The 26,555-nt window shown below is 41.9% G+C and overlaps 1 protein-coding gene across 2 annotated transcripts in view; it reads left to right on the top strand.

Annotated features, from left to right (window-relative positions):
- The window catches only part of uvssa (UV-stimulated scaffold protein A), a 101,408-nt gene that overhangs the window by 52,244 nt on the left and 22,609 nt on the right, over positions 1–26,555 (top strand). For both annotated transcript variants that reach the window (XM_056600274.1, XM_056600275.1), the window contains 3 exons: positions 1,916–2,059; positions 3,237–3,420; positions 3,739–3,850. In XM_056600274.1, coding sequence (XP_056456249.1) covers positions 1,916–2,059; positions 3,237–3,420; positions 3,739–3,850 — 440 coding nt within the window. The remainder of the gene's footprint in view (positions 1–1,915; positions 2,060–3,236; positions 3,421–3,738; positions 3,851–26,555) is intronic.

Genomic DNA, 26,555 nt, shown 5'->3' with positions numbered 1-26,555 from the left:
TGTTGAATGCATGGAAAAGGGAATAATGTATTACAAATTATATGGTAAGAACCTGGTAATACCATGGAAACAAACAAGGCTTCCTTTTACAGTACAGTTTCAGCTTACTTACTGGGTAAATTGGTGTGTTTTACTTGGTAACGTCGCAGAACGTACATCGTTCAAGTTTGTGTTGACTGCATGGACAATGGAATGTATCTTTTATAAATTATATGGTAAGAACCTGGTAATACCATGGAAACAAACGAGGCTTCCTTTTACAGTACAGTTTCAGCTTACTTACTGGGTAAATTGTCGTGTTTTACTTGGTAACGTCGCAGAACGTACTTGGTACAAGTTTGTGTTGACTGCATGGACAATGGAATGTATTATAAATTATATGGTAAGAACCTGGTAATACCATGGAAACAAACAAGGCTTCCTTTTACAGTACAGTTTCAGCTTACTTACTGGGTAAATTGTCATGTTTTACTTGGTAACGTCGCAGAACGTACATGGTACATGTTTGTGTTGACTGCATGGATAATGGAATGTATCTATTATAAATTATATGGTAAGAACCTGGTAATACCATGGAAACAAACGGCTTCGTACCCAGTATTTAAGAAGGTGTATCATGACACTAGTGGAAAACTGTTCCTGCAGAGGTTGTTACCAGGTAAGTAATTCCATAGTGGTAAATCGAATAAACCCTTTCTAAATGGGTGTAGCTATGAATAATAACTAAGAAAAAGTATTTTATTGGAAAGCACTATGCTAATTTCTAGATAGTACATCATTAAATTTGGGCTGTTACCAACATAAACCTTGGATAATAGGTGTTTATAAGAATTGGTTGCCTAATTTCCTAGGAAGTACACAATATCTGAGTTATTACCAACCTAAAACTACACGCTACTTAGTTGAGTTGATGGGTAATAGTGGAGGTTTTACTTAGTACTTCAGCTGTAATTCCTCTGTATTAACCTTCTTATTACCAGTGGTAATTACACAGTAATACACTATAATTTACCGGATAATTCCTCTGTATTTACCTTCTTATTACCAGTGGTAATTACCCAGTAATACACTATGATTTACCATGTATTTAACTGGTAACTACCTCTGTATTTATCTTCTTATTACCAGTGGCAATTACCCAGTAATACACTATGATTTACCATGGATGTACCGGGTAAATACCTAGTAATTAGGGGACTGTAAAAGGAAGGGTTACCAATATATTTTCATCCTAACTTTGCATTACAGCACAGCCCACACCGCATTTTCTGCAGGAAATGCATGTCCTAGTTTTTGTTTGATACTTAAGAAGTTTAATTTGATTATATTGACACATATGGTCAGTATGTGTCAATTCCCACTGATCATATGTGTCAATATAATCAAAAGCTCATTTGAACATTTTTAAAGTGGAATGGAGTCTCTAGATGAAAATTTGTGAGAGAAGTAGGGCCTCAAAGTTTAAAGAGAATAATAAAGAAAGAATGAGGCCTAAGTAGAGCAATATTTGAGCACTGCTTGCAGCACTCGCATAATAAGACTTTCAGGGAGAATGAAGCAAAAACTTTAACTTTAACTTGAAAACAAATGATTTGGTTAATTTGGTTAATAAAAAGTAAAGTCAATTTGGCGACAGGGGGCGCCATACCTCAGAATCAAACTAATATGATCAGCCTCATTATTCAACCAATCACAAGTGCTTCGAAGCGTCCAGGGACTCAAACCTCAGCGTGCTGCTCATTAGCCTTGCTAGCATTAGCATGTTAGCATGCACAAGGAATGTCACACGACGAGTTGGCTCACGTACAACCGCTAGCATGACACGTCTAGGTCAGTATTTGTTGCCTCACCGGATGAATAAAGGATTCTCTTCTCTTTGATGGCTCTTTGGTTCATGTTCTCCTCCTGTGACCAGCCCAAGAGTCTCAGAGCCCCCAAGCCCTGCTGTAGGCTCTGCCCCCGCGGGGGGCGACGGGGCCCCTGATGCTCCCATCGTCCCCTTCGGTCTGGACCTGTACTACTGGGGCGAGAAGCAGCCCGCTGCAGGCAAGATGATCAAGTGAGTGGTCATGTACACTCAAGTTATATTAGGACACACACTGGTTCTCAATGGACAGAAATTATCAGACTAAATGCATTTAATCATATTTGTCCGGATATATTTTATCATTTTACATTAGTGTGTTCAAGTGTGAGCCAGTTCTAAGCAGTTGAATCTGCCTTGAATAAAAGGCTCATCTTCGTCAACTTCACAAATCAACCGTAAATGAATTCAAACCGGGTCAAAGGGGGGTGTCAGTGTGCAGGCCCCCACTGAGGGGGGGGTCAGTGTGACAACCCCCACTGAGGCCAGAGGAAGTGGCGGCGATGTGAGAATGCTGCTCCACGGTCCTGGTAAACCGAGAGGGCGGCGCTAGGGGAGCATCTGAGACCAAGGGACAAGTGATCTGGTTCATCCAAGGAAGGAGATTAGTTGTTTGAAGTGTCATGCATCTCGGGACACCAAGTCCATGTAGCGAGCCGTAGCACTCGGATCACATGCTAATTTGTTTGAAATAAAAAAAAGTAAAGAAAAGGATTGATGCAGGTCGGAGCAATGTCAACATTACAGGTCTTCGGAGTGTAAGGTAAACAATGCAGGAGGTCCTAGTAGGGTTTGTAAATAATGTAAAGGCCAAAGGTCATCGTAGGGTTTGTAAATAATGTGGAAGGCCATAGATCTTCTTAGGGTTTCTAAATAATGTAAAGGTCAAAGTTCGTGGTAGGGTTTGTAAATAATGTAAAGGCCAAAGTTCGTAGTAGTATTTGTAAATAATGTAAAGGCAAAAGGTCCTAGTGGGGTTTGTAAATAATGTAAAGGCCAAAGGTTGTCGTAGTGTTTATAAATATTGTCAAGGCTAAAGGTTGTCTTAGGGTTGGTATATAATGTAAAGCTCAAAGGTCGTTGTAAGTTTTGTAAATAGTGTAAAGGCCAAAGGTCGTAGTGGGGTTTGTAAATATTTTCAAGGCTAATGGTTGTTGCAGGGTTTGTAAATAATGTAAAGGCCAAAGGTCGTCGAAGGGTTTGTAAATAATGTAAAGGCCTAAGGTCATAGTAGGGTTTGTAAATAATGTAAAGGCCAAAGGTCAACGTAGGGTCTGTAAATATCGTAAAGGCCAAAGTCGTTAGGTTTGTAAATAATGTCAAGGCTAAAGGTTTATGCTGTGTGTCATGTGGTGTCTATCTCAACCGATAGGTCGACATCCCAGCACCGTTTCTGGGTTCCCAGCGAGGTGGATGAGGAGACGGAGAATCCAGAGTTGTTGGCTGAGAGCAGCAGCAGATACATCTCCTTCCCAGGGACCTTCACCCCCGTCTCCCACCACTGCAACGCACTGCTGGGGAACGGCAGACTGTGCCCCCGTCAGGACCGGGTCAAGGTAACACCGACTCTAGAGGATCAGACTCTTTAACTGTGCCCACCACAGGACAGGGTCAAGGTAACACAAACTCTAAAGGTCAGACTCTTTAACATCAGCCCTGGTGGAGCAGCAGTTTGACTGGGCCAAACAAGGTCAGAATAAAAATATATACAGTATATGCTGTGAATAGCTTGTTAAAGGCACATGCATTAAGAGTGTTGAAGGCTACAGTCAATCCTTCATTAACAATTCTCTGTTGACATTTGTTGTACACACAATGTTTACTGCTTGTAATCAAAAGCTGCCCATTTATTCCATTATTAAACGTTCCCTCAGTGCCCGTTCCATGGAGTGATCGTTCCTCGCGACGCTCACGGCCGGCCGAGCCGGGCGGAGGACCGGGCACGGGAAGAACGGGAGGAGCGACGGCATAGGGAGAGCCATCCTGGTGAGAACAGAGAACGGTATCACTAACAGGGAGAGCCATCCTGGTGAGAACAGAGAACGGTATCAGTAACAGGGAGAGCCATCCTGGTGAAAACAGAGAACGGTATTACAAACAGGAGGGAGAACGGTATCATTAAAGGTCCCATGGCATGCTACTTTATGGATGCTTATACAGTCAGTTCCATAAATATTGGGACATCGACACAATTCTAATCTTCTTGGCTCTTTACACCACCACAATGGATTTGAAATGAAACGAACAAGATGTGCTTTAACTGCAGACTTTCAGCTTTAATTTGGAGGTATTTACATCGAAATCAGGGGTGTAGGAATTACAACAATTTGTTTATGTGCCTCCCCCTTTTTAAGGGACCAAAAGTAATGGGACAATTGGCTGCTCAGCTGTTCCATGGCTTGGTGTGTGTTATTCCCTCATTATCCCATTTACAAGGAGCAGATAAAAGGTATAGAGTTCATTTCAAGTGTGCTATTGGCATTTGGAATCTGTTGCTGTCAACTCTTAATATGAGATCCAAAGTGCTAAAAGAGCAAGCCATCATTAGGCTGAAAATCACAACAAACCCATCAGAGAGATAGCAAAAAAATTAGTTGTGGCCAAATCAACTGTTTGGAACATTCTTAAAAAGAAAGAATGCACCGGTGAGCTCAGCAACACCAAAAGACCCGGAAGACCACGGAAAACAACTGTAGTGGATGAACCGAAGAATTCTTTCCCTGGTGAAGAAAACACCCTTCACAACAGTTGGTCAGATCAAGAACACTCTCCAGGAGGTAGGTCTCTGTGTGTCAAAGTCAACAATCAAGAGAAGACTTCACCAGAGTGAATACAGAGGGTTCACCACAAGATGTAAACCATTGGTGAGCCTCAAAAACAGGAAGACCAGATTACAGTTTGCCAAACAACATCTAAAAAAGCCTTCACAGTTCTGGAACAAAATCCTATGAACAGATGAGACAAAGATCAACTTGTACCAGAGTGATGGGAAGAGAAGAGTTTGGAGAAGGAAAGGAACTGCTCATGATCCAAAGTATACCACCTCATCAGTGAAGCATGGTGGTGGTAGTGTCATGGCGTGGGCATGTATGGCTGCCAATGGAACTGGTTCCCTTGTATTTATTGATGATGTGACTGCTGAAGTGTTTTGGGCAATATTATCTGCTCATATTCAGCCAAATGTTTCAGAACTCGTTGGACGGCACTAGGGGTGTAACGGTACACGTATTTGTACCGTACCGTCACGGTACAGGCACTTCGGAGCGGTAACAGAGGTGTACCGCGGTACGTAAATGTGGCGTACATAGCGTTAATATGGCGAATGTAAAGGCTTGTTTTGCGATGCAGAATTTAAAACTTGAAGTCGGAGTTCCACCCGGACTGTTTAGCCAGAGTAGTATCTCTGTAATCCGACTACGGAGACCCCTCAGCAGCTCTCCGTTGGGATGTCGGATACGCAATGCAATTTGCCGCCCGTTCTATCTTGACTACCAACCATGTAAGCAGTGTTGTAAATAAACTTCCAAAGCTTTTCATGTCTTATTTGGTGTTTTATTGGTCCTTAAGGTGCAAAGTAAACAATGTACAAAGTAATTAAGGTGTAAAGTCAAACCGAAGAAGTGATTCCGGAAATTAATTTGTTAGAGGACCAATAACAGTCCTTGCCGTCTCCGTTGCGTCAACCAATAGGTCCATTGCGTCGATGGATAGTTAAAGGTCCCATGACATGAAAATCTCAATTTATGAGGTTTTCTAACATAAATATGAGTTCCCCAAGCCTGCCTATGGTCCCCCAGTGGCTAAAACTTGCGTTTGGTGTAAAACGAGCACTAGCTGTTCTGCTCGCCTTTGAAAAAACGGAGGCTCAAGCGCGCTGATTTGGAAATCTGTGCTCATGACGTCATGAGGAATCTCAGCTCCTCCCCTTACTCTGCCTGGCCCGCCCAGAGACGTTGGCCCGCCAATGAGACTCGACCGTGCGAGCGCCACATGTGTGTGTGTGTGAATACACACACTGTAACGCAAGTGTTTCTTGTCGGTTCTTTGACGTGTCTTGTATTTCCACAACGAGACTGTCGTGGGGGTTATCTGAGCCATGGTTGAGAAGGAATTGGGGGAAAGGAACTTTGGTTTGACTCGCTGAAGTACATGAACTGCGACATGCCGCCGGTTGCCGCGAGGCACCATCGCCCGGCAGCGGGCAGCCGGCAGCAGGCAGCGCGCGGTTCAGTCGACTTCAGGTTGATGTGAAAGTGGAAGAACCAGAGACGTCGCAGAACCCGACAAAGTCGTTTGTGATTCATAATATCGTCTGGAGGCGCACACAATATGTTATATGATATAGATATCTATGTATTATATGATATTATTTAGATATAGAGCTCCAGGACTGTAACGCAAGTGTTGTACACTTCCTTGTTATTTGGATAACCGTTCTGCTGTTGGTGTGATGGCGCATCACGTCGGACTCTCGTCTCTGGTATTTCTACAACGAGACTCGTATTGGGGGTTATCTCAGCCAAGGTTGAGAATGAATTGGGGGGAAGGAACTTTGGCTTTGACTCCCTCAAGACCATGAACCACGACAAGGAGGAGAAAGGGATCTTTGCCGGGCAGCGCTTATGCACCTCCGCCTCCGGCGGTGGTCCCTCAGCGGGGCTCAAGCGGGAGACATTCGCCGCCAACAATCCCTTTCTCCTCCATGTCGTGGTTCATGTTCTTGAGGGAGTCAAAGCCAAAGTTCCTTCCCCCCAATTCATTCATTCGTGTTATGCGCCATCACACCAACAGCAGAACGGTTATCCAAATAACAAGGAAGTGTACAACACTTGCGTTACAGTCCTGGAGCTCTATATCTAAATAATATCATATAATACATAGATATCTATATCATATAACATATTGTGTGCGCCTCCAGACGATATTATGAATCACAAACGACTTTGTCGGGTTCTGCGACGTCTCTGGTTTTTCCACTTTCACATCAACCTGAAGTCGACTGAACCGCGCGCTGCCTGCTGCCGGGCGATGGTGCCTCGCGGCAACCGGCGGCATGTCGCAGTTCATGTACTTCAGCGAGTCAAACCAAAGTTCCTTTCCCCCAATTCCTTCTCAACCATGGCTCAGATAACCCCCACGACAGTCTTGTTGTGGAAATACAAGACAAGTCAAAGAACCAACAAGAAACACTTGCGTTACAGTGTGTGTATTCACATTGATGTGGACGTTGAAGAACCAGGAACGTCGGAGAACCCAACGCGGTCGTTTGAGATTCATAATATCGGCTCACACAGCTTTTGGCCGTGATAATATATATTATAAGATATAGATATCTGTGTAGGCTATATGATAATATTTAGATATAGAGCTCCAGGACTCCCGTGTGTTCTAGAATATTTACTGAACACGGCTAAAGAGTGTGCGCCTCGCCATTGCGATACATCCACTGTAAACAGAGCGCATGGTGGCTGCAAGCTGCTCAGGGCCACACCCCCACCCTCCTCCTTGACACGCCCACCGAAACAGCGCATTTGGGGGAAGCTCAATGTGCGACTGGCTCGGAGTGGCTGTAACTCTGCACCACGGCTGAATTTAGGGAACGTCTTTGAATACTGTGTTAGTTGCCCACTAATACCTATATTAAAGAATACATAAAATAGCATGTCATGGGACCTTTAAAAAATATTGGATGCTCTCCGGCTATGGAGAGGGCTCTCCGTGTCTACGTACAGCACTTTAACATGCACACGCTAGGGATGGGCAACGATCGTAGAATAGTCGAATAGTCGGAGTCACGTAGAATATCGAAAAATGAATGTGACTATCGTTATTTATTACACGCTCTTCTTAATGTTGTTGAACGCTCCGTTGACTTGCATGTAGAGTTGTGACGTTCACGAACGAACCAAATCTATTGAACAGCTCTTTAACATGAACGATTGGAACCGAGTCGCATTGGTGAGTCGTTCTTTTTCTTTTTCGCTGATTTCTTTTTTTTATTGCTGTCATGTTCACAGCATGCGCACACAAGCTAGTCCTCCTACTCCACTGAGACGGAGAGCATGCAGAGTGCACTCGTGGTGGAATGTTGTTATGCAAATTTCACATGTCAGTCAGAAGCGGGAACATGCGTTTGTTTGTTTCACTCGAGTGCATCCGCGGCGAAGGCAGAGTACTGCAACTATGAGCCAAAGAAAGCCCAGCAGCATCTCTTTCTTAAAATATTGTTGACTAAGATTTGCACTAATGTTACTACGGACAGTTCAGGAGTCCTCTGCAGTGTTATACTTGAAAGTAACTTGTTTTGTAAAAGTTTTTCTATTTTAATGTATTTTTTGTTAATTATATTTTTGCATGGAAGTTCATTGTTCATTGCCTGCTTAGTTTTTATTGTGCTACAATTAAAAAGGTGATACATGATGAACAAGTGAAAAGAGCTGTATTTACACTTCGACACATTGTATACAAAGATCCAAAATAGTGATCTCAGTGTCAAAGCAGAGGGATATAGCACCACCTTGTGGAATGTTTACAATGAATGCAGATCAGACATTAAAATCGAGTCCACACATGTTAAATCAAAGTTATTTTTTCGATGCGTCTAGTTCACCGTCATGCAGGCCGTGTTCAGTAAAATAAATAAATAAAGAGCGATCTGTTTTCTGCGCATGTAGGTCAATGTCGAATAATTTTGATGTTGAATGTTGATGGGGCAGTTGTTGAAATAAACAGATAGATTTCACACAAATCATAAAAGCCTCTCCCTGTGTCATTGTGTGTGCGTGTATCCGAGGTGCGTGCGTGCTTTGGCGGTTCTTGATTGACAGATCTTTGAATATTATTCAAATACTTCTCAGCGAATTTCGAATAGTATTTTTGCCACAAATGCACATCCCTAGCACACGCATTTTAAAAGGCACCATCCAGGGGTTACTATCACTATTGCTGTGGAAAAAAAAAAGAGCTGTGCAAACCCAGCTCACGACACTATTTCAACAACCCCTGTCTGGGAATTTAGAAATGCAAATGCTCTAACCAAGTTTATTGCTGTTTTCATTGCTGCTGATCTACGGCCTTTCTCCGTTGTTGACAAACAAGCAGTTTTTTTAAATCTTCCCCTAAACTATGAACCGTACCGTACCGTACTGTACCGTGACTTAAAAAGCGAGGTACGTACCGAACCGTGACTTTTGTGTACCGTTACACCCCTAGACGGCACTTCACAGTGCAGATGGAAAATGACCATCTGCACTGCCCTGCATACTGCGAAAGCAACCAAAGAGTTTTTTTAAGGCAAAGAATGGAAATGTTATGCAATGGCCAAGTCAATCACCTGACCTGAATTCGATTGAGCATGCATTTAACTTGCTAAAGACCAAACTGAAGGGAAAATGCCCCAAGAACAATCAGGAACTGAAGACAGTTGCAGTAGAGGCCTGGCAGAGCATCACCAGGGATGAAACCCAGCGTCTGGTGATGTCTATGTGTTCCAGACTTCAGGCTGTAATTGACTGCAAAGGATTTGCAACAAAGTCTTAAAAAGTGAAAGTTTGATTTATGATTGTTAATTTGTCCCATCACTTTTGGTCCCTTAAAAAGTGGGAGGCACTTATACAAACTGTTGTTATTCCTACACCGTTGACCTGATTTGGATGTTAATATTCTCAAATTAAAGCTGGAAGTCTGCAGTTAAAGCACATCTTGTTCGTTTAATATCAAATCCTTTGTGGTGGCGTATAGAGCCAAAAAGATTAGCATTGTGTCGATGTCCCAATATGTATGGATCTGACTGTATATAGGTGTTATTGGGCCCTTAATACAGTATTTGATGACGTTCAAGAAATTCAGCCTTGGTGCAGAATTACAGCCACTCCCACGAGCCAGTCCCACAATGGGCTTTCCACAAACGTGCCGTTTTTTAGAGGCGGGTCAAGGTGGAGGGTGGGGTGTGTCGTAGCTCATTGTCTCATTGGCGGGCCAAATTCTCTGGGCGGGCAAAGCAGAGAAGGGGGGGTAACCTGGCCTCTTATGACGACATGTGGAGCAAAATATGAAATTGGAGCGTCTGAGCTTTAATTTTTCAAACACCCAACGCCATTTCTGATACTTGGGGACCATAGGCAGGCTAGCGGAACTCATATTAACGTTAGAAAACCTCATGAAGGGACATTTTTATGCCAAGGGACCTTTAAAAGGGAGGGAGAGCGGTATCGTTAACAGGGAGGGAGAATGGTATCATTAACAAGGAGGGAGAACGGTATAATTAACAGGTTCAAACAGGGAGGGAGATCGGTATCATTATCAGGAGGGAGGGAGGGAAAACTATCATTAGCAGGAGGGAGAACGGTATTATTATCAGGGAGGGAGAACGGTATTATTATCAGGAGGGAGGGAGAACGGTATCATTATCAGTAGGGAGAACGGTATTATTACCAGGGAGGGAGAATGGTATTATTAATAAGGAGGGAGAACGGTATAATTAACAGGTTCAAACAGGGAGGGAAAATGCGGTCGTATCATGAGGGAGGGAGGGAGAAAGGTGTTATTATCAGGGAGGGAGAACGGTATTATTATCAGGAGGGAGGGAAAACGGTATTATTGTCAGGGAGGGAGAACGGTATCATTATCAGTAGGGAGAACGGTATTATTATCAGGGAGGGAGAACGGTATTATTAACAAGGAGGGAGAACGGTATAATTAACAGGGAGGGAGATCGGTATCTTTATCAGGAGGGAGGGAGGGAGGGAGGATGGTATCATTAACAGGAGAGAGAGCGGTATTAAAATAAGGGAGGGAGAACGGTATTATTATCAGGAGGGACGGAGAACGGTATCATTTTCAGTAGGGAGAACGGTATTATTATCAGGGAGGGAGAATGGTATCATTATCAGGAGGGAGGGAGAACGGTATCATTAACAGGTTCAAACAGGGAGGGAGAACGGTATCATTATAAGGGAGGGAGAACGGTATCATTAACAGGTTGAAAGCGGGAGTACAGTATCATTATCAGGAGGGAGAACGGTATTATCAGGGAGGGAGAACGGTGTCATTATCAGGGAGGGAGAACGGTATCATTAACAGGTTGAAACAGGGAGAACAGTATCTGATGAAGAGAAACTTCTCTCGCGGACACGTCGGACATCGAAATATTTGATTTAATCTTAAAGCATGATCATGGGAAAAGTACTGGCAGCAAAGTTACCAAGGATACATTCAACGAGACAATAGATGAACAAGATTATTATAGGGAACGTTTTCATTGTGGGTAGGGAATGGGAGTGACCTTAAGCCAAGTAAATTTGTAATACAATAGGTGGAAATTGGACATGTCTGCAGGTCTGTAAGACATGGCTGTAATCAAGTTTACACAACAAAGAAGTCAGTCGATTGGCCTGTTCTCAATACCAGACTGACTGGCTCCAGTGGGAACTCAAATCTGAATTACCTTAACCTCTCTCAGTTAAAAGAGAGGAAGGGATGTGTTTTAAGGTACAGGGAGAATGTATACAGTTCCTTCTAATGTGCATAATAATTATATAAACAAGGTTCATATAATTTGTATATGATTGTATATTTAGGGGTCCAAGCCAACAGGTTGGATCCCTATTGTTTTTGTAAGGATTTTTATTATTATTATACTTCCTTCCCTAAAAGTGGGCCCACACCCCAAACCGTAAATGGTGCGGACACGCCAATTACATGACTAGATCCAGGTCTGTGGTGTGTACGTAGACGACAAAATCCAGACACGCCGGTCACTAGGTGGCGCTTTACCAAGGGAAAACGCGTTTGGGCCTATAACTCCCACACCGAACCTCCCACAGTCAAAAACTTGTACCCACATATTCACTGGAGTCTGTTGCATCTTTTGGCATAGGCCACGCCGATTTGCGTCGATATTTTCTTTTTTTTCCGACCAATTGACACAAAACTTTCCACACGACATCTTCAGACGCACACGAAAAGAAATCAAGGAACACTTTTTTGATCCGACCATCGATGACGAAACGGTAGCGTTTTGAATATTTGTTTATTAGCTACGTTTTACGTCGAAACGCAAAAAATTAAAAAAATACCAAATTTAGGCATCGGATCAAGTCCAAATTTTAGACACATGTTGGTGCTACCCTTAATGGCGTTCAATAAAAAAATCGGAATATTTCGCCATTAAGGGGCGCAATAAACGATGAAATTGTATATCTTCTAATTGGCCAAAGGAATGTTCTTCAAACTATAAGGGAACCATCAAGGGGCAAACCCAAGTCTATATAAAAAATATGGCCAAGAATTATTAATGTGGTTTGGCAAAGGAAAATTGTCTTTGGAAAATTTCGCCAACAGGGCGGCGCCAAAAAACGACGACATTGTCTATCTCCTATTTGGCCAATGGAATGTTCTGAAAACGCGTTTTGGGCTATAACTCCCACACCGAAGCTCCCACAGTCAAAACCTTTATATCCACAGATTCACTGGAGTCAGCTGCATCTTTTGGCATACGCCGTTTCTCAATTTTTGAACACATGCTTCGCGTTGTGCCGGCGAAATGCACATTTTGGGCCCCTGCTTGCAGTTCTAGTTCTAGTTATGATTGATATTTCCACGACAGTTCCTCTCTTTTTGATCATAAGATCAACACTTATTACAGGTGATATATTATGTCACAGGATTACAAATGATGGTAAAACAAGTTAAAACACAGAATAATAGGAACAAAATTCAAAGAAATTAGTAAAAAATCAATCATTAATAAAGTAATCAATATGTACATTTTGATTATGCAGATGTAATTTATCAGACCGCCCCTAAAACACACCTTCTTCCGCTCAATTCAGTTTACAATCAATTATGCAGATTTGTCCTCGACTGTCCATACATGACCCACCACTGCACCCTTTATGAAACTCTCAATTTACCATCTCCCACCTCAAGAAGACACCAGCACTGGCTACAATTCATATTCAAATGCATTTACTTCAATCATCCACAGTACTTAAAACAACTTTTGGTACCATACACATCATCACATCAACTCAGGCATTGTTCACAAATCGACTTCAGTACACCTACATCATCTGGCAAAAAAGCATTTATATCCAAAGCTCCCTGTGACTGGAACAATTTTACCAATCCATATTCGCTCCATAACATCATTCAACCTGTTTAAAACTGCACTATCCTCCCATCTAGAGACCACCTGTTCATGTTTTCATGTTTTTAATAACCATCATTTTAACAGATTTATGACACAATGATATATGTGCTATGTCCATGTGTTTTGTTTTGCTTTGTTTTGTTTTGTTTTGTTTTGTTTGTCTTGTCTTGCTGAATTGTACGATAAAATGTCCATATTGTAGTTTATAGGACCCCCTTGAAAACGAGATGATTCATCTCAAGGGATTGTTCCTAATAAAGAATTTCCAACAACATTAGTAAAATTGTAAATTCAAAGAAATTAGTTAAAGTAATCATTAATAAAGTAATAAAATGAAAGTCAAAGAAATTAGTAAAAGCAATCATTAATAAAGAAATAAAATGAATTTCAATGAAATTTGTCAAAATAAACAATAAAGCAATAAATATGTACATTAGTAAAACTTGTAAATAGAGATCTTAAGATTAACTATGTGTCAATCATTAATAAGGCCATAAAAATGTACAATAGTAAAGATTATTTTTGGTATGTTAGGTCACTCATTTTCCATTTGGTAACTCTTCATTGGAGTAAGGGGCCTATTCTGATTTGTAGTAGGAGTAGAAAGCGGCTGCCATAGCACATGGGGATAGCGCTACGGCCATCAAGGGTAATCCTGATGATACAGAGTGGGGTCTGATTCCAAAGACCTTGGTGGTGTTGAAGTGGGTTTGAGTTGCAGCAAGTAGGCTTGCAAACTGGTTGTGTGATGATGTGGTTAGCTGGGGTTCCGCTATGGTCGGGAGTCGGTCGTTGTTACTGGTGGTTGCGTTGCATTGGTCTGCTGGGCTCATCAGGAGTATTATGCAGATCACGGTAGAGGTGGTCCATCCGAGGCGTTGGTGCCTTCCTCTTTCGGAGGTGCTGGGCGGCATCGGCTTGCATGGATCCATTCTGGTTTTCGTTTGACTGCAGTCCTCGTGGTCAGTAACACCTGGATTGGTCCTTGCCATCTGGGGAGGAGAACATTTGGGTTAAGTGACTTTAACATGATCATATCACCAGTATGAAAGCCATGGGTAGGGCTGTCAGTTGGTATTGGGAGGCTTATACTGACTTTCAAATGATGTTGTCTTATCACTTTAGCTAGAGCTATGGTGTAGTCAGTGATAGCTTCATCTGTCCATACTAGAGCTGCTCTGCTAGTTGTTGGAGGTGGGCTAACTCCTGTGGACATAACTCTGCCCATGAGTACATGGGGTGACAGTCCTGTTGTTCTGCATGGGGTACTTCTTTTTTTTTTTTGATAATTTTTTTATTTGGAAATGTATATGAACACAGAATACACTGAGCGTACATTTTAACAGACATATCCATAGTTTTTTTTTTAGTTTTTTTTTACATACAAATACAAACAACATCCCACCCACTTGAACATGTAGTACACACACCTAGAATAGCAAAAATAATAAAAAAAATATAAATAAATAAATAAATAAAAAAAGAAAAAAAAAGAAAAGCTGTACGCTACTTGTTATAGGGTCCTAGTGCAAGAAATATTGCTATGGGGTATCAGGTATAGTTTTGAGTTTCCCTATGTAATTCAAAACCGGATCCCAGGTGGAGTAGAATTTGTCCCTTGACCCCCTAAGTGAGTATTTAATTTTCTCTAATTGTATAAAGTGCATCAGGTCACACATCCACAAAGACGCTTTAGGGAGGTTTTTTGATTTCCAATGTAATAATATTCTTCTGCGTGCAAGCAGAGTCACAAAGGCCAAAATGTTTTTATAACTTTTCCTTACTATAGAATGTCTTCGGTCTGTGATACCAAATATAGCTACTGCTGCATTCGGTTGGAAATCAGTATTGAGCACCTCAGATATTGTTTTAAAGATCATAGACCAGTAAGTGACCAGAGCAGGGCATGAACAAAACATATGGGTTAAGTTGGCAGGGGTGTGATGGCATCTGTTACAACTAGCATCTGAATTAGGATATATTTTAGCTAATCTTGCTTTGGAAAAGTGAGTCCGGTGTAGAACTTTAAATTGTATTATATTTAATTTTGCACAAGAAGTGCTGTCATTCACTCTTTGTAAAGCACAGTTCCACATGTCATCTTCCATGTCTTCCCCCAATTCATCTGCCCAGTCCGCCCTTATCTTTGCGATGGTTATGGTTTTAAGAGAAGCTATACAGTCATATATTCTAGAAATGAGCCTTTTTGAATTAAACGGGGATTCTAGCATATCATCTAAGCCAGACATTGAAGAGAGAATTGGAAAGTTGGGGTCATGGCTCATAAGGAAGTGGCGTGCTTGAAAATATCGAAATAGGCTAGATCGAGGAAGGCCAAATTTTTGTGATAATTCGTTAAAGCTGGCAAATACACAATTTATGTACATATCTTTAAATTTAGAAATGCCTTGTCTTCGCCAAAAAGAGAATGTAGCGTCTATTTTAGCTGGGGGGAAGAGGTGGTTATTGCATATAGGGCTTAAGCTAAGAATTTGTTTGAAACCAAAGTACCGTCTCAATTGAAACCAGATCTTCAAAGTTTTGATGACAATTGGGTTGTTTGTGAACTGGGACATAGAAACGGGGAGACTGGAAGTGACCAGAGCCGTGAGAGATGTAGAGATGCATGATGTAGCCTCATAGTGGCACCAGTCTGTATCTGGAGTATGAAGCCAAAACATTATTTTTTGAACATTTGCAGCCCAGTAGTAGTAGAACAGATTAGGAAGAGCTAGGCCTCCCTGTAATTTAGGCCTCTGTAGAAGCTCTAAACGTACCCTAGGGTTCTTGCCATTCCAAATAAAAGAAATAAAAGCGCTATCAATACCTTTAAAGAAAGACCTAGGAAGGTAAAGTGGGATACATTGAAACAGGTAGAGGAATTTGGGGAGCACACTCATCTTGATGCAATTCACTTTACCTGCCAAGGACAAGTGGAGTGTTCTCCATTTCTTTAGATCTAATTTGACTTTATCAAGTAGAGGAGCAAAATTTTCCCGATAGAGGTTTTTCATATCTCTAGTTATGTTAATGCCCAGATATTTAAAGCCGTTTCTAGATGTTTTAAACGGTAAAACATTCTCCTGAATTTGAAGAGCCAAGTTGTTAACAGGGTAGCATTCACTTTTACTAAAGTTCAGTTTATACCCGGAGAATTGACCAAATCTTAACAGAGCATGGAGGATATGAGGTACACTAAGAATAGGGTCTGAGACAAATAATAGTAATCATCGGCATATAAGCTTAGTCTATGCTCTTCTCCTCCTCTAAAAATTCCACTTATTGATGGCAATGATTTGAGTGAGATGGATAAGGGCTCTATGGCCAAGGCAAATAACAGTGGACTAATTGGACATCCCTGACGGGTCGCTCTCGACAGGGTGAAGTACTGTGATTGCCTGCCGTTTGTAACCACAGAGGCCTTGGGTGAGCTGTAAAGAAGTTTAATCCATGAGATAAAATTTGGACCATACCCAAATTTCCTTAAACACGTGAATAAATATTCCCACTCAACCCTGTCAAAAGCTTTCTCTGCGTCCAGCGAGATGACCACCTCAGGTACCTCATTGGACGCAGGGGAGTGAATAATATTCAAAAGCCGCCCAAAATGAAACCGGTTTGGTCAGCAGAGATCACATCAGTCATTGTGGTTTCTAGGCGTAGGGCAAGAGTTTTAGCTAGGATCTTCACGTCACTGTTTAGGAGGGAGATGGGTCGATATGAACCACATTCTGTATTCTCTTTACCTGGCTTAAGCAGGAGAATAATCGATGCCTCAGTGAGTGTTTGTGGTAATGACCCACGGGATATAGAATCCATAAACATTTCAAGAAGAATTGGGGATAGTTTCTTAGAAAAAGTCTTAAAAAATTCTATTGGATAACCGTCAGGGCCAGGTGTCTTACCACTTTGCATTGCCATTATTGCGTTAATAATTTCAGACAGTTGCAATGGGAGTTCGGTCTTTGTCTTATCCGTTACCTTTATGGAAGGAGCCTCGAGATCGCAAAATAAATTATCCATATCAGTTTTATCACTGGTCGCCTCTGATGTATACAGGTTAGAATAAAATGAGGTGAATGTTTCATTAATTTCTCCCGGGTCAATAGTTAAATCACCATTTGGTTTCCTTATTTGTGAGATTTGTTGAGAAACAGATTGGGACTTAAGTTGGTGTGCTAAAAGACGGCCAGCTTTTTCTCCATGCTCATAGGCATATCCACGTGATTTTAACAACATTTTTTCTGTTTTACCGGTTGACAACAGGTTGTATTGAGTTTGAAGGTCAAGCTTTTTTTTATAGAGTTCAGGGGATGGAGACGTAGAGTACTGAGAGTCTACTGTGCTTATTGATTTAATAAGCTGGTCTTGTTCAAGTCTGCGGATCTTATTGATTCTTGCTGAGTATGATATAATCACACCTCTGATCACAGCCTTCAGTGTCTCCCAAAGCAATGAGGAGGAGATGTTATCTTTTTTATTGGATTCTATAAAGTTATCAATTTCTTTGTTTATCAAATCACAGAATGAACTGTCAGCCAGTAAGGTTTTGTCTAATTTCCAAGGAGGGCGTTCCGAGTTGTTAGGAGGAAACACAAGATCTAGTAAAACTGGGGCGTGATCAGATTCAACTATGGTTGAATAATCGGCATTTGTGACAAAGGGAAGAAGATTTCTATCAATACAAAAATAGTCTATTCTGCTGTATGAGTGGTGGACTGGGGAAAAGAAGGAGAAGGATTGACCAAGTGGAAAAAGAGAGCGCCAGGGGTCAACACCTCCTATTTGATCCATAAAAAAAGCTAAAGATTTGGACATTTTTGAAGGGACTGTAGATTTAGGATTAGAGCGGTCCAATATTGGGTTAATTGTGCAATTCAGATCACACCCTAAAATTAATTGTTGTGAGTTTATGTCTGGTATTAATGAGAAAACTTTACCCATGAATTTATCATCATCCCAGTTTGGGGCATATATATTAACCAAAACGACAGGTTTGTGGAAAAGTAGCCCAGAAACTATGACAAAGCGCCCCTGTGGGTCAGAGATAACAGTGGTAGCACTGAACTGAATTTTTTCATGTATCAATATAGCTGTCCCACGTGTTTTGGAATTGAAACTTGAGTGGAACATATGTCCCACCCAAGCTTTTCTGAGTCTAATTTGATCTTTTAACAACAAATGAGTTTCTTGAAGAAATGCAATTTCACATTTTAAATATTTAAGGTGATTGAATATTCTAGCTCTTTTTACAGGTCCATTCAAGCCTTTTACGTTCCAGCTAATAAATCTTACATCAGTCTTTCTTACATTAGTTCTTTGTTCCATGGTTAATCAGAAAAAGGATAGAATTGCAATAATAACTGTAAAGCAAATAAATGGTCGCAACAAAAAAGTGTACAGCTTCATGAATGACCTCACTAAGAAAGAGTGGGATAAAGAAATAATAAAAATAGAAATAATAAATCTAGTGGTGTACCATCCCATAACCCTGTCCCATACCCCAGACATAGACATAACTAACACTAAGCCTATACTTGTTCCTCTCCCTGAGGCAAGCTGCAGGCATAACACTATTTCCAAAAACTTCCGGTAGAACATCATCTTCTTGCTTCTAGCTAAGAAGGCTCCCAGTAATGTATATTATATTAACAAGCTTAACACAAAGGCCATGAAGGCAAAAGCAGGGCTAAGGGGACAAAAATATTATAAAATAATAGTTAGGAAAGCTATGTGTCCCCTTCTCTTTTGTTCCCCCTAAGTATATATTAGCCCATACATAACATGAACGTAAGCACATAGTAACACAGGATCCGGGCCACTTTTTTTTTTTTATAAACATCGTTATAAACATGTTATCCCAAACGTAGCGTGGGTGAAAGCACAGTACCTTAAAATCCAGGGCGTATGTCAGAGTAGTTGCAAAGGCAGTTACGCACGTACACAGTAGAGTATGCGTTATTTACCGTCCGTTTCCAGGCCAAACAGTGAAGGCAAACACTGCCGCATTTTTACTCTTTACCAATCCTCTGATCGTAGAACCTCTGAGCTTCATCAGGTGAGTCGAAGGTGAGCACGTCGTCCCCGTGTGTCACGCGTAGCCTGGCGGGGTAGATCAGGTGGAACCGGATGTTCTTTTGGTAAAGGGCCTGCTTTATCCCGTTAAATGCTGCACGCTTTTTAGCGAGAGCTGCGCTGTGATCTTGAAACATCCTTATGACAGTTCCTCCATACCGCAGCTCGTGATTCCTTGCCCAGCGCAGCGCAGCCTCCTTCTGTTGGAATCGGGAGAAACAAACCAGGAATGTGCGCGGAGGTTTTCCTTGTCCGGATCTGAAGGTCGGGGACCGGTGGGCTCTCTCCAGTTCGGGCGGCGAAGTGAAGACCTCGGGACCCATCACCTGCGTCTGCAGCTCCGACATGAATTTAACCGGGTCCTTGCCGTCCTCGCTGCCTTCTGGTATGTGCAGTATACAGAGATTGGCTCTCCGCGATCGGTTTTCTAGGTCATCGAGTCGAGTCAAGAGAGATTGGTTTTGGGTTTGGAGCGTCTTAATGGTAGACTCCACAGCGCATACACGTTCAAAGTTATCACCGGACACAGACTCCACTGAGGTGAGGCGCTGTTGAAATGTGTTCACGGTTGTTTGGAGTGAGTCCAGCGAGGCTTGTAACGGCTTTGTAGATTCTTGAATCAGGAGAGAGACATCATCCCTTAGTGTGGTTCTTTGCTTCGCAAATTCTGCGCCCAGTTGATCCTTAGAAATGACAGCGGCATCCATGGTTGCTCCAGGTTCTGAAGTTTTTGTCGCTGTCACGCCCCGTGCCCACTACCTCCGTCAGTTGTCCGTTGCCCATTGACTTTGAATGGGGACGGACGCGCAATGCATTGTGGATCCGTCCGTTCAGTTGGAGCGTTCGCCACCGTCAGAAAGTTGAAAAATGTTCAACTTTTTCGGCAGCGACGGTTCCGTCATCCAATCAGATCGCGTATGCAAATTTAAGCACTGTGACGCGACTCGGGCTCTGACGATACGGGAAAGCGGGTCATCTTGCCTCGCAACAAGCAGGAAGAAGCGGGAAGAACCCGGCGAAGCGATTTGATTGGCTGACGGATGCCTCTGCAAAGACTACTCCCCCATCCGTCAGCCACGCCTTCCCACGTCCGTTGACTGACGGTGCAGTGGGCACGAGGCGTCAGAGGGCTGTTAGCTGAGAACGGTGCTAGCTTACTTGCGGCGCTAGTAGCAGCACGTGTAGCTGGGGTTTGTGCACTGCAACCCGATTTAACAAGCTTCGAATTGCTAATTTCAAATCGGAACACTTGAATAAACCCAATACTGATTGTTTGTCAAAAACACTGGGAAGAAAGCTTGGTAAAAAAAACGATTATAGCAAAAAGTTGACTGGGAGCCTTCACTTGTGCGTCCGCTCACCACATTTACAACCGGAAGTTTGCATGGGGTACTTCTTATGGTATGTAATACCAAGGGAAGCGCATCTGGCCAGGCCAGGCCAGTGTCATCAACAGTTTTTCCTAACTTGGATTTAATGGTGCCATTCATCCTTTCTACTTGTCCTGATGATTGAGGATGGTAAGGAACATGTAGCTGCCAATTTCTTCCTAGTGTTTGACACATCTTTTTTTACAATTTGGCCAGTGAAATGAGTTCCCCTGTCACTATTTATGCTTTGGGGTAGGCCAAATCGGGGAATCACATTTCTCATTAGACATTTTTCAACAGTAGACGTATCATCTTTTCTTGTGGGGAATATTTCTACCCACTTTGAAAACATGTCTACGCATACCAACATATACTTGTAGCCTTGTTTTGGAGGCATGTGAACAAAATCTATTTGCATATTTACAAAAGGGCCTGATGGAGGAGGTAGGTGATCATGTTTTGCCAGTTTAATGTTACCTCTTGCATGTTGAGCACATATTAAGCATCGATTGCAATATTGCTCAGTTGCAGTTGTATGTCCTGGTGCAAACCATTGAGATTGAATGACATGGTTCATCCCCCCTTTCCCTACATGTGAAGGGGTGTGTGCCAGCTGGCACAGAGAGTGGAGAAGGGATCGAGGGGCCACTATCCTACCATCAGGGTGGAGCCACAAGCCTGACTCAGAGGGTGTACAACCATTCTTGGACCAGACTGCCTTTTCACAACCATCAGCACTATTTTGTAGTATAGTGACATCATTAAGTGAGGGGACTGGTAACAAGTTAGATTGCACTGTTTTGGGACCTTGTAGGACCATCATGGAGGGGTTCAATGCAGCTTGTTTAGCAGCGAAATCTGCTAATGCATTACCCTGGGAAACTGAATCAGATCCACCTGTGTGCGCTTCACATTTTACAACAGACAATTCGGATGGGAACATTATAGATTCTAGTAAATGTTTTATCATAGCACAGTGTTGGATAGGTTTACCAGAGGTGGTAATGAATCCTCTATGTTTCCTCAGCATTCCAAAATCATGGACTACGCCGACACAACTGCAGCACAAACGGCCTGACCAATGTATAGTTGTGTGATAGGATTAAATGCATCAGTGTGATTTAGAAACAAGCACGTCTTCTGTTGATATTCTATTGGTACGACGTCGTTAAACAATGTAGCGTTACAATGAAAGGTTTCAAAAGGCAACATTTGCGTCAGACCAACGGCGAGAGATGGGGACGTTTTAGACAAAATTTGAATGTTTTCGATATTGCAGATATCAACACTAGGTTTTCCTAACAATCTCCACAAGTAAGCAGTAGTTACTTCAGTATGTGTTAACAATTGGGAAGCCTGAATCAACTTATCATCGGGTATTCGCATAAACAAACCATCCGGAGTGCAAAAGATTACTGCATTTAGTTTACACAACATATCTCGTCCCATTAAATTAACAGGAGAGGAGGGAGAGATTAAAAACTTCTGTTCCAACGGGACATGTGATACAATAGTAGGAACCGGCTTTGATATTGTTTCACTCATCGCAATGCCAGCAATACCAACCGTTCTCAATGTTTGGTTACTTTCTTGTAAAATACCAGTTTTGTTAATAGCTGATACTGTAGCACCAGAATCGACAAGAAATTCAAAATGGTTTTGTCCTACCTGCACGGAGCATTTTGGATTTCCGGTGGGGGTGGAAGACAGTTGAAGAAGCGTTGCCTGGATCGTTGTTTCCTTCTCCAAGGGGTCCTAGTAATGATTATACTCACCTTAGCGTTGGAGTGGGTTCTTCATGGTGTGGGGGCGTGGACTGGTTCCACGGGCGGGGCCGACGGTTTGGCCTCGTCGCTGTGTTTCCTTCTGCAATATTTCTCCTGATGACCAATCTTTTCGCAGTAATAGCATCTGGGGGGTTGTCCGTCACGTGTGTCCTTTCAATACCAGTCGCTGTGGTAATCGTTTTCTGTTTTATTAAAATCTTTAACGTGACTTTCTTTCTAATTGAAATCGTGTTGGTCTCGGTCGTTCTCATTAGTACTTTCTCCGTACTCCTGGGTCTGTTTTTGGAACTGTCTTTTGTTCCGTTCTTTGTAGTTGTGCTGTAGAAACATTCCTGCTTGATGGTTACTTTGGTTAGTTTTCTTTTTATCTTTAAACATGCCTAAGCGTTCCATATTAGCCAATTGTGTGGTTAGTTGAGTTAGTGTTTTTTCCTGCCATTGCAAATCAGTTAGAATGAGAAGAGAGCGAGTTTGTGGGTTAAGGCAGTTTATAAATGTTTGTACAGTAAACATCATATTTGAATCCATTGTTATTCCAACATTTTTTGAAAATGTTAGACGCGATTTCTGGAGTTAAGTCTTGTTTAGCTGGTTTCGGTATTGGGTGTCGTTTTGCCGTGCGAATCCATGCATCTAAACAATTCTGTGTGTAATGAAAATCCCATTTCGGATCTGGTCCAGATGTTATTGTTTCTTTTAATTCTTGTAGTTTGCAAGAATCAAAAGAACCACCTATTGGCCAACAGCCATCTGTCCATTCGTACACATCATAAGTAAATGGAAAGACAGAGTCCTTCTTTTCTCAAGACTATATCTGTGGGGGATCTTGGTGGCACTATAGGATCGTTTTTTTTCTTACCATAGCGGGTTCTTACCAGGTCCGCTCTTTTTTTAATTTGCTTAGATACCGTTATTGTCATCTTAGCATCCCGTTTTGATGAATGGGTGCCCATTTTACTCTTCCTTATGATTGTGGGAGTCAGACGTTCTCTTGGAAAGAAAACACAAACAAATTAATACAAATAAAGGAATACACACACAGCTGATACAACAGATAGGGATATACGAAACAAAACACAATCACTTGGGTTATAGTTTTACATCATGCATTCTTTAATGCTAAAAGTAGTATGTTAATGTTATTTAATAATTTTATAACATGTGGAACTCAACGTAAATGGAGACCACAGATCTGTTTGATAAAGAAACAAAGAAATGTTACCTAACTGAATGATATTAATATATTTTGTACAAAATCTGTAAATCAGAGTAAAGTCAATGTCTCAAAGGAGCCTGATTTATTTATTTCTATGTTAGTTTCAGGGTACTCACTCGTGGTTTGTCAATCAAACCTGTTTGAAGAAAAAACTACTGTAGAGTATAATTGTTCTCTGGCTCTGGATCAGTGTCCTGAACTGCTACGTTTTTCAGGCATTCGTTCCTTGGACATTGCTATTTATCTGAAAAAAAATCTATACGATCTCTCAGATCATATTAATACAACTCAACAGTAAATCTATTACAATCGCATTCAAATACATTTAGAATTTCGGGACGGCGTAAAACGGCTTCTCCAGCGCTGTGGAGAGAAGAAGGGTCTACAAGAGGTTGTAGACAACATGAAAGCAAAGCATGGAAAGAAAGGATAGAAATACGGCGCGAAAAATACATAACATAACAATTGGGATGAGACACAACGATGTTCTTTATGTATTTTTTCTTTTCACAACCGAGGGGGGCCTATTCCCTCAGTTGTTTCAGTGCCATACTTACCTGCTGGCACTGTTTGCGTCCATAAAGGCCGGACGTTATTTCTCTATTATATTTAGTTTTACCACTCTATCACTTTTCTGAAAAAAGATAAGTTTAGTAACATGACAAGAAAAGTTGAACAGTGGTTAAATCAAATTTTCCGCCGTCGTTGGTGTCTTTAGGCTGGGAGGCTCCTCTATTTTGTGTACATTGATTCATTCATGCTCAAAACAACATGAGGCCACTCAATTCATCCTACTTGGTCTTCCCGTGGGTGCAATGTACGTAGTTCTCTGGAGGGTTATTACCCTTAATGAGAGTCGTATTTTAGCGAGTAGAGCCAATACAAAGGAATCTCCGATGGTACAGGACATCCACTCGGATAGGAAACTCAAAACGTTGCAGTCCAAGGTCGTGATAAACCTCCGCCAACACTCCTACATACGTCACATAACAAGAGAGAGTCTGCAGTGCGGAATCTTGCTAATGATCCATAAGGCACAAGCTTTCCATTCGTAGGAACAAACAGTCTACTACCGGCCAATCCCTGATGCCTACGTAGTACGGATTATCAATTCGTAGGGATACCTAATTCTTGGATATTTTAGCAAAAAATATCAGACAGAGCCCCCTCCTAAATAAGAATTTAAATGAAACCTCATGCTTTTAGATCGCTCTTCCCGAAGGCGTCATATTCACTCTTATATAAAATAAACCAATTGTTTACAATCATCATACCAGAGGCAGGGCAATTATGTCCACTTATCCCCTCTTTCTTTTTAATGTATGAATTTCTCTGGAGGGATTATTACCCTTAATAAGAGTCGTATTTAGCGAGTAGAGTCAATACAAAGGAATTACCAATAGTATTGTACGTCTGCTCATAGGAATCTCAAAACGTTGCAGTCCAAGGTCGTTATAAACCTCCGCCAACACCCCTGTATACGTCACATTCAGAAGTGAGCTGAATATTTGTTTTAGTGCTAATCGCCTCCAAAGGTCCGGGTCAGATACTATTCGCATGTGTTCATCTATTTTCCAAATTCCGGATCCCGTCAGAGGGTCAGAATGGCAAGATAGTCATTGAAAAAAGCATAACTTACCAGTCTGATGATCTCATATTGGGATCCTGCAGACAACGCCATTTGATGAAGAGAAACTTCTCTCGCGGACACGTCGGACTGCGAAATATTTGATTTAATCTTAAAGCATGATCATGGGAAAAGTACTGGCAGCAAAGTTACCAAGGATACATTCAACGAGACAATAGATGAGTGACCTTAGGCCAAGTAAATTTGTCATACAATAGGGGGAAATTGGACATGTCTGCAGGTCTGTAAGACATGGCTGTAAACAAGTTTACACAACAAAGAAGTCAGTCGATTGGCCTGTTCTCAATACCAGACTGACTGGCTCCAGTGGGAACTCAAATCCGAATAACCATAACCTCTCTCAGTTAAAAGAGAGGAAGGGATGTGTTTTAAGGTACAGGGAGAATGTATACAGTTCCTTCTAATGTGCATAATAATTATATAAACAAGGTTAATATAATTTGTATATGATTGTATATTTATAGTTATGATTGATATTTCCACGACAGTCTCATTATCAGGGGGGAGAACAGTATCATTATCAGGGAGGGAGAACGGTATCATTAACAGGGAGGGAGAACGGTATCATTAACAGGGAGGGAGAAAGGTATTAACAGGTTCAAACAGGGAGGGAGAACGGTATGATTAACAGGTTCAAACAGGGAGGGAGAATGGTATCATTATCAGGAGGGAGGGAGGTAGAACGGTATCATTAACAGGTTGAAACAGGGAGAACAGTATCATTATCAGGAGGGAGAACGGTATCATTATCAGGGAGGGAGAACGGTATCATTATCAGGGAGGGAGAACAGTATCATTAACAGGTTGAAACAGGAAGAATGGTTTCATTAACAGGAGAGAGGGAGAATAGTTACATTATCAGGAGGGAGAATGGTTCGCTAACAGAGAGGGAGAATGGTATTATTATCAGTGAGGGAGAACGGTATCATTATCAGTGAGGGAGAAAGTTATCGCTAACAGGGAGGGAGAACGGTATCAGTAACAGGGAGGGAGACCAGTATCAATAACAGGGAGGGTGAACGGTATCATTAACAGGTTCAAAGAGGGAGGGACAACGGTATCATTATCAGGAGGGAGGGACAACGGTATCATTACGGGGTTCAAACAGGGAGGCAGAACAGTATCATTATCAGGAGGGAGGGAGGGAGAACGGTATTACTATCAGGGAGGGAGAACGGTATCATTAACAGGGAGGGCGGGAGAACGGTATCATTATCAGGAGGGAGGGAGAATGGTATCATTACCAGGAGGGAGGGAGGGAGAACGGTATCATTATCAGTGAGGGAGAAAGTTATCGCTAACAGGGAGGGAGAACGGTATCAGTAACAGGGAGGGAGACCAGTATCAATAACAGGGAGGGTGAACGGTATCATTAACAGGTTCAAAGAGGGAGGGACAACGGTATCATTATCAGGAGGGAGGGACAACGGTATCATTACGGGG

Source organism: Gadus chalcogrammus, chromosome 10 (genome assembly GCF_026213295.1).
Source record: "Gadus chalcogrammus isolate NIFS_2021 chromosome 10, NIFS_Gcha_1.0, whole genome shotgun sequence".
Taxonomy (NCBI): Eukaryota; Metazoa; Chordata; class Actinopteri; order Gadiformes; family Gadidae; genus Gadus; species Gadus chalcogrammus.
Note: the sequence above shows the minus strand (reverse complement) of the source record. Positions and strands in the feature narration are given on the sequence as shown.